At 42.2% G+C, this 9542-nt stretch overlaps 1 protein-coding gene across 1 annotated transcript; it reads right to left on the bottom strand.

Moving 5' to 3' along the window:
* Positions 1-832: 832 nt before the first annotated feature.
* On the bottom strand, positions 833-1885 carry LOC115474419 (sphingosine 1-phosphate receptor 2-like). Its single transcript, XM_030209871.1, is given in 2 exon segments — positions 833-1218; positions 1220-1885. Coding segments are annotated over 2 exon segments (1005 nt in total). The 3' UTR covers positions 833-879.
* Positions 1886-9542: the final 7657 nt, after the last annotated feature.

Genomic DNA, 9542 nt, shown 5'->3' with positions numbered 1-9542 from the left:
GATTTTTTTTATACTGTGATTTTTTTTAAACCACCTTTATGAAGACATTCACCCAAGGCGGTGCCCAGCAGATTGTCTTTAAAGCACAGGTAGCAATTCCTAAGCTGATCTTTTATCAGGAAAGGGGTCACCTTAGCAAACAAACTAAGGCTCACTGCTAAATATTCTGCAGAAGCAACAGTAAGGTCAGAAGAAGCAAGGGGAGAGCACACCCACCCAGCTCTAGAGACTTCACATCTCCATTTCCTTGTTTAGATCGATGGCCTGGAGCCCTGCAAGCCTTCATCTTGTGCAACAGTTGCTGGGTGCTGTGAGCTATTCCTCGTATGGTACAAGAGAGCTCATTTTGCCTGCCTCTTACACTATCTGAAACATTGCATCTGTTGGAAGAAAGGACCGTGTAAAGAAAGCTGACTGCTTCTGCTTACCCTGCCTAGGATTGGGAGGTATCTACTATGTGATAAGAACACATCCTTCAGGGTCTGTTGAATTACTGGAACTGCATTTCTTAATTAAAAAAAAAATGTAGAAAAACAGCACCCCCTTCTCCCACATTTTGCATAGCGGAAAATTCCCACTGCTGCCATAACACAGCTATAGGGAAGGAAAGAGGGCACATGCCAGCAAAATTTATTTCGCAAACTTATTAGTTGTTCCCTATGTGCTAAAGCAGCTTTTGAAATAAAGATGACCAGAATGACTGAAATGACTTCTCCACAGCAGAATTATTATTCATTTCTGTACTGCTTATTGTTCTGTAAGTACATAAAAATACTGATATTTTTCCACCTCCCCCCCCCCCACCCAAAAAGGTCACACAAATGTTGCGCACTCCCGCGTTATAGGGGAGCTAGGAAGTTCATGCTTATGCATGCAGTGCTATAGAGAGCTGGAGCTGCGGAGATGCATCATACAATGATCTGAGGCTTTGCTCTTCCACAGGGCACTCCAGCAACAGAGAACCCGCACAAACTCCTTCCACATGTCCTTGCTCCTCAGTGTGTAAATGATAGGGTTCATGGCTGAGTTCAAAGTTGCCGTGCCAAAAAAGAAGTCTGCTTTATACAGGATGGAGCAAGACTTTACTGCGCAGGAGACGTCCATCAGCAAGATGGAGAAAGCGGGCAGCCAGCAAACAATAAAGACCCCCAGGACAATGGTGACAGACTTCAGCAGTGCCAGCGTATGGGGGGCAGCGCTTTACAAATGATAAGTAGTAGATTTCAGCCTGGCTGGACTTGACAATGAAGTAGATGCGTACGTAGAGGATGACAATGGACAGGAGGATGACACTGAAGATGGTGACCACAAAGAGGATATACTTCTTGGTGTAGAGAAGGAAAACAGTGGAGCACTCCTCTAGTTTCTCAATGCAGTTCCAGCCCAGTATAGGCAGGCCGCCGATCATTATGGAGATGACCCAACAAGCCCCAATCAACAAGATCATCCGGCAGTTCTTGTTACTACTATAGACCTTCACTTTGGTGATTGCTACATGGCGCTCAATGGCAATAGCCAACAGGCTGAAGACTGATGCTGACAGGGTAGTGAATGCGGTGCCTTCCCTGATAAACCACTGAACTGGAGTCAACGTAAATGTCCTCTCACCAGAGAGAAAGATATTGGCAATGTATGCTGCTCCAGTGAGCAGGACTGAGAAGGCTAGATTCCCAATGAAGACGAACATGGCTGAGTGGAATTTTGTGTTTCTCCACACCGAGGCCAGTACCAACAGGTTCTCCAAGATAATGAAGCAACATATTATAATGAAGATGGTGGGGATGACCTGACGGAAAGAGTTTTCTTTCTTGGACAGCTCTTTGGTATAATTGTAATGTTCACAGATCTTCTGGGTGTTCAGGTAATCTGTATATATACCCCACATTGCTGTAGTATGCGGTACAGATAGGGGAATGGCCAAACAGCCCCACCCTATGCCAGCACACACTGAAACAAGTTCAGCACTCAACCACAAAGATGCCAGGGTCAGTGAGGCCCATCCTCAATCTGCTGTTATCCAAGGGTGAAGAGTACGAAACAGCACAACTACAAAATAAAAAGGGGAAGTATATTAAAAAGAGCACCGAGGACAACTTGAAAACAGACTTGCATGTTAACTTCAAAACTAGGATTAAGGAGGCACAGCTCAAGAGAAATACTTCTAATCAACATCCAAGAACTGACCTCCCTAGCTGTTTATGGATCCTGAGTTTGGACTCCAGCTGGACCTGGCTCCATGCCTGTTCCGGAACTCAGCAGCAGAAGGAAACCAAGCACAGATGGAACCCAATTCTTCTCCTGTATTCAAGGATGTGAGTCTGACACTACATAACTACATACACTGATAACAAGTTCTGATCCTGCTCGCCTCCCACCAGGGTATCTCTGAAGATGAGCCCAGTCACGTCTTCCTCTTACACCAGTCAACTGGCTTCTCAACTCTGTCGATTTGCGTTCTCTCCCTTGAGCTCTGGAGTTGTAAAAGGTTTGCAGGTGAAATTTCACACTAGAATTAAATAATTGGAACAACATGGTGCACTGATACTAACGACCACCCAGCTGCATTTGTTGAAAAGAGCCATTTGTGAAATAATGGGGCCTTCAGGTGATGCTGAGGTATTTATGTAGCTGTTCTAAATCAATTCAGTAAGCTGCCTACAAATTACAAAGGGTGGTAAGACATTGGGGAGAACAGGTAGTAGTATTGGGGGACTTTATAGCCCATCTGTCTAAAATGCTAGACAATCTGAGAAGCAGTTGCAGAAAGGCGTTAAGCTGAAACTACAATTACAATTAAAGATGAGAAGAGCTTACACAGACAAGGCCTACTACTGGGTGGAAAGCATAGGTCAGTTGGACCCTTTCTGCTGTATTCAAAATATCTACCTCTTACCTTCAAAATTCTCCCTTTATTTTTCGAAATTAGTGCCCAAATTCAGCTGGGTAAGAAAGAGATAGAAATAATCCAAAGGTACTCCAACTCAAATAAATATCATTCTTTAATGAAAAATAACTGCGCAATTATAATCCACACACACCAAATGGTCCAAAGGAACTCTGCATATCGAACTTCTCACACCATCAACCGTACACAACCATCCAACCTCACTATCCACATAATCATTTTATCATCTGCAATTATATAGCTTCATAAGATGCTGTTAATACATGTCAAATGAACTTACTCTCTGTATCTATCATTAACTGCAATACATTAAAAATATATGTATGCAGCTACAAACAAAATCAATGTGTTAGAGTCAATATATTAAAGTTCATATCAGAAGCCCATAACAGGCAAACAGCAAATTCCCACTAAACGGGATTCAGCTATTACAGTCCATATATTGAATGGGTGCGGTGCCAGATTTGAAAACAGCTTCCCTCGGAGCCACTTTACATAATCATTCCGATCATGCTAACTTCCTCTAGTTCCTTGTTCCTCTATGCGAGACCACATTTCGTTGTTCACTTCATCAGGAGGAACACGATAAAACTTCCGGACCACAGCCCGAATCCTGTCCAAGAAAGAGATAGTCTAGACAGGTTGTGCAATGTTTAGTGGTAACCTCACTAAATTTGTATGGTTCAGTGCAACTACATAAAAGGCAGGCTTAGAAATGACCACAAACATTTTCTGCAGCCAGACTTATCTGGTTAAGTGCAGTTAACGTAGCAGGGTTTTAGAAAGGTTTGGCAAGTTCCATAACCCATTAAAGAAGACTTGGAGAAAGCCACTGCTTATCCCCCGGAGTAAGCAGTATGGAATCTAGCTAGTCTTTGGGATTCTGCTCGGTATTTGCAACCTGGATTTGGCCACTGTTGGAAATGGGATACCGGCCCAGTATGGCAGTTAAAGAGAACTGGGTAAATGCATCCTGTTTTGTTACAGTTTTGACATCCCGTGTCAGTGAACTCTGAAGAAAAGGATACATTCCTTCAGTATCTAGGTGATTGTTAAACAGTACCATCTATAGTTCTTACTCAATGGCAATAGCTGCTGAGAGAACACTTCATTATCATTCTGCAGTAACCCAATGTACCAAAATATTAATAACTGGCCCAATATTTAAAATGATTTAAACAACTGTTTAAATTGCCAGTCCAGGGCTAACCGGGCATAGTGCCGCTTAAGTGCCACTGAAAATGCCCAGATAGCACTCAGTTACTTTGGGGGTGTCCAGGGCGGAGTCGGCCCTTAACTAGTTAAAGTTAACGGCATAAATAGGACCACATAAAAGGCATCACACAAGACTTTTTCACTGATATCAAAGAAGTTTTATTCAGACATGTTTCCTGAGTGCTAGCAAATTTACTTACCATGTTAAGGGACATTTCTCAAAGGACATACTACAAAGGAAAGAGCTGAACCCTCTGAGGAACAGCTCCTGCTAATTACAAACCAAACCTTGAAGACAGTCGATGCAGTGAGTCCTGCTGGAACACTGCAGGGGGAATACACTATATGAGAGGGGGGAACCATGTGATTTCCAGGACACAGAACAAAAGGGGAGAGGCAGGTGGTTCTGTGCTGTGCAGAGGAGTGCCCTACCAACACAGCAACTAGGGGGGGGAGGAATTTTTATGCATCTGTTGCTAGTAAACCAGGAGGGGCATAAGTGAACGCCTATCTCCATGGGCGTTTATGTCCGAAAACGGGTACTTGAAGAGGCGGGACAGACCGTATTTTCGAAGAAATGGACGTTTTTCAGCTGGGCATTTGTTTTTTTTTAGCGATAATGGAAACTAAAAACGCCCAGCTCAAAAACGTCCTAATCCGAGCCATTTGGTCATGGGAAGGGCCAGGATTGGTAGTACACTGGCCCCCCTGATATGCCAGGACACCAACTGGGCACCCTAGGTCAGTGCGGTGGACTTCAGAAAAAGCTCCCACATGCATAGCTCCCTTACCACGGGTGCTGAGCTCCCAACCCCCCTCCCCCAAAACCCACTACCCACAAATGTACAACACTACCATAGCTCTTAGGGGTGAAGGGGGCACCTACATGTGGGTACAGTGGGTTTCGGAGGCCTCCCATTTACCATCACAAGTGTTGCAGGTGGGGGGGGATGGGCCTGGGTCCACCTGCCTGAAGTGCACTGCGGTAACCACTAAAAGTGCTCCAGGGACCTGCATACACGCAGGCCTCTAGGACTTGTTGCTGCTGTATAACATTGGCACACCAGTTGATACGTGAAGACTAATCTCTCCGAAAACGTCCTTTATTGGAATAAGCACTCTTACTCACAGAGTGGAGGAGTGGCCTAGTGGTTAGGGTGGTGGACTTTGGTCCTGGGGAACTGAGGAACTGAGTTCGATTCCCACTTCAGGCACAGGCAGCTCCTTGTGACTCTGGGCAAGTCACTTAACCATCCATTGCCCCATGTAAGCCGCATTGAGCCTGCCAATAGTGGGAAAGTGCGGGGTACAAATGTAAAATAAATAAATAAAAAAAACTGCAGAGGTTGTGCCCCACTGGCAATGAGTCTCCCTGGTACTGAGATTAGCAGTAGGTCAGAGCTGGCAGAATGCTGTACAATGCACTCTTTCAGCCACACTCAATGTAAGAACTAAGTTGTCTAACGTGGCTAACACAGGAAAGGGAACTAAAACTGGCTTACAAAAATGGCCACTACCGCATGGACTACAACAGGAAACACAACAGGGCACACTCTGACCCAGTAGGCAGGGGGAAAAGCACCATGGGAGAAGAGCCTACCAACTACCCACATCGTGAGACTGTAACACAAGCTAATGAAATCACAGAGCCCAATACCCTACACCCACCACAATGCAATGCTGATGTGACCCTGTAGTGCACCCGAGAGTCACATCTAACCCAGGGAAAGGCTGTGGGAGGATCGAACACGTTCTGCTGTCATGGAGGTGGGTCCGGCATTTGAGGCTGGCATACAGGCTGGGAAAAAAGTTTTTAAAGTGGTGGGTTTTTTTGGTGGGAGGGGGTTAGTGACCACGGGGAGAGTCCGGGGACGTCATCCCCGATTCCCTCCAGTGGTCATCTGGGCAGTTGGGGCACTTTTTTGGGACTTGTTCGTGAAAAAAAAAGGGTCCAAAAAAAAGTGACCCAAAATCGCGGTAAAAACGCCTTTTTTTTTTCAATTATCAGCTACAGACGCCCATCTCTCCTCAGCTGATAACCACGCCCCAGTCCCATCTCCAACACGCCTCCGACACACCCCCATCAACTTTATTTGTTTCCGCGACGGAGTGCAGTTGGAAACGCCCAAAATCGGCTTTCGATTATACCGATTTGGGCGCCTTTGCGAGAAAAACGCCCATCTCCCGATTTGGGTCAAAATATAGGCGTTTTTCTCTTTCGATTATAAGCTGGCAGATCTCCTAGTCATTTTTACCCTTCCTCTTCCACAAATAAATCAACCTCTTGTTAAAGCCTGTCTGCACTGAAATTGTTTAATGGGGAGCATACTATTATAGTACATTTGCCAAATATGACTTTGTGAGCAGGACTTTTGTGATAGTGCCAAGAAGATGTAGGGACAACCAGAGATACCTCAAAGCGAAGGCCTGGTTCTCAAGAAAGCACTAGTCTATAAATCTCAAATAAACTTACTGTAAATCCAAAGAAAAATACATATGCAACAAAAATGCTTGTATTGTGAATCAAAACAATGATATCAGGAACTCGACACTGGTCTTTTATGATGCAGAAAATGCTGCAAATAAATAAAATTAGAGTGGATTTAAGAGGTTTGCCTTGCTAATTCGGTCTTGTAAGTGAACTGAGAAATTCGGGTTCTGTGTGTGCCCATGACTTAACGTCTGGCTCAGAAATCACTTTAATGAACCCAGTTACTGCATAGTAGCTCTGCATTTGAAAGCTCAAGATGTGTTCTTTCCAGACCTTTTCCTTCCGCAAGAACTTTCACTCAGGTGTTTTTACTGCGTTTGACACCTCTGCCTCATTCTTTAAGCAAGCTTGTGTTAAAGCATTGGGATGCTATTAACAGGAAATATTTTGGGTTTTTTGCATATGAGTGACTGCAAAGGAAATAGAGAATCCACAAAGCGTGGAGAACTCAAAGACCCACGGATACTTTGTAAAACAAACAGAAAAGTGGGCACAAAACCAGGAGTCCCAGAGACTGGATCACAGTAAAGCTAAAACCAAATTTTATTAATTAGTATATTTGACTCGACACAACCGTTGTGTTTTGGCCACAAGGCCTGCATCAGGAGTCTACAAATAAAAACAGTAAAAATAAACATTTGACATAACATAAAAATTAATTGATATATAAATCTAAATAAGACATGTATATAAAACGACATAAAAACATTATAATAATATGTAGAATATTAATAAAAATACAAATACAAATGCAAAATATATATCAAATGATCAGAACAACAGCAAAATCATAATAATAATAATACATGCGTAACAATTAAGAATGTAGATATGTATGAGAGAATAAATAAAACGAATAAACCAAATAAAACAAAACAAAATGAAAAATGTGTCAGTAGGGAAATAATTCTTAAAACATTGTGCAACAGTATAAAACAGAAGAAAAAGTAGAAAAAAAGAAAAAACAAAAAAGAAGGAAAATGGAAAAAATAACTGAAAAAATAATTAGGAAAAAAATAAAAAATATGTAAAGAAAAAAATAAGTAAAGAAAAAATATATGAGTGAAGAAAAAAAATATATATATATGTATGTGGCGTAATTTAAAAATACGAAAAAGGACTAACCTAAATACTAAGGTAGACAGCTAATGATGATCCAGAATAAGAAATACTGGCGAATAGTGTATAAATGGTCTGTGAAAGAGAAGAGATGTACAAATATTAACAAAGTATCCAATGCAAAATTGCATGTACAAAGTATCCAAGAGTTTATGTACAAAGAATCACATGATTTGAAGCTAGTAGGAATAAGGTGTATATGGTATTAAATACCAGACTGAGAAGTGACTAAAAAGAACATATATATATATACACATGTACACATACACATACATATATATATATATATATATATATATATACACACACACACACACACACACATACACACACACTAACACACATATACACATACATACATCCACATACATATTAATCTGTGGAAGGTAACAGAAGGATCTGGGGAAAATATTATGTCCGATAGATGAACTACCCAGATTGAAGGCATACAGGCTAATATGGCAAAGGTGAAAAACGAGAAACAGATATCTCGGAGAAAAAAAGAAATAGCAATTTCTACCCTAGCTGAGGTAATATTTAACCATCTCTCCGTACTTATGTGCAACTTTCTTTAAATCAGTCACCTTACTTTCTAACTCTTCCTACTGTCTTACCTATCTATATGTTACATCTTTGCTTTACCCTTCACTATAAACTATTAATTACCAATTGTGTTGACTTTGTAAGTAGTATACCATACCATACTTTGTATTGTTATTTGAATATTTTTACTGCTGTAAACCAGTGGTGTGCTGGAGCAGGCTCTCACAGGCTCTCGAGAGCCGTTTGTTAAGTTTTTAAGAATTTTGGGAGCCGGTTCTCCATGGCTACTTTAACAAATGGATGCCAAAATGTGGGCTTGGGCCCCTCCTGAATTCTCTTTTACTTTGCTGGCGAGAGAGAGCCCCCTGTTAACAATTTACCAGCACACCCCTGGCTGTAACTGCCTATTGCTCATGTTTGACTTATTCATACTGTACACCATCTTGAGTGAATTCCTTCAAAAAGGCGATAAATAAATCCTAATAAATAAATAAATACAGTATCTTCAATTCTTTACTTTGGATCCCTTTTACTAAAGTGCATTAAGCATTTAAAGCACAGTTTACCACACAGTAAATACTAGCAAACAACTGTGCTAAGGGGTTTTGTGGTATTCTAGCAGATAATGTGCAGTGAACCGTACACTAAGTGCTTTCTGTGCTAGGGGTGGGGCATGAGCGGTCAATGGGCATGGAAGTGTTATCCAGGCAAACGCTGCACTTACTATGTGCTAACAGGCTAACATGAGGTTAATGAGGGACCACGTACTGCCTCCTAAATAAGAGGCATTAATAAAATTCTACCATGAACCTAGCACAACAAACTTACCGCAGCATGTTCAGAATAATGAGCATGCAAATTAATACTGTGTTAAAATTGTGGTATTAATTAGTTGCTCACTATTTTGTGCTAATTTTCAGTCAATGCCTGAGCACTGATTGATTCAGGCACTGACAAGAACGTTGTCATTTTAAAATGTAAAAAAAAGCATGCCACCACTGGCCCTGACCCTGGCTTGAATCTCCATCCTACTCCTCCCCCCCCCCCCCCCCCACAAACATTAGGTGCAAATCCCCCCAATCATCAGGTGACCCCTTCCACCCTCTCACCTTTAAAAAAAGGTCCTAGTGGTCCAGTAGACACCTCCTGGCCCCTTCACAAAAGGCCCTGGTTGTCCAGTGTACCCTGAGCACCTCCCCCAAAAACCATAGCCAAAGCTCTGGTGGTCAAGTATAGCCCCAGCCTGGCCTGTTCAGGCCAGAACCCCCC

The sequence above is a fragment of the Microcaecilia unicolor genome, chromosome 7 (genome assembly GCF_901765095.1).
Source record: "Microcaecilia unicolor chromosome 7, aMicUni1.1, whole genome shotgun sequence".
NCBI classification, from domain to species: Eukaryota; Metazoa; Chordata; class Amphibia; order Gymnophiona; family Siphonopidae; genus Microcaecilia; species Microcaecilia unicolor.
Note: the sequence above shows the minus strand (reverse complement) of the source record. Positions and strands in the feature narration are given on the sequence as shown.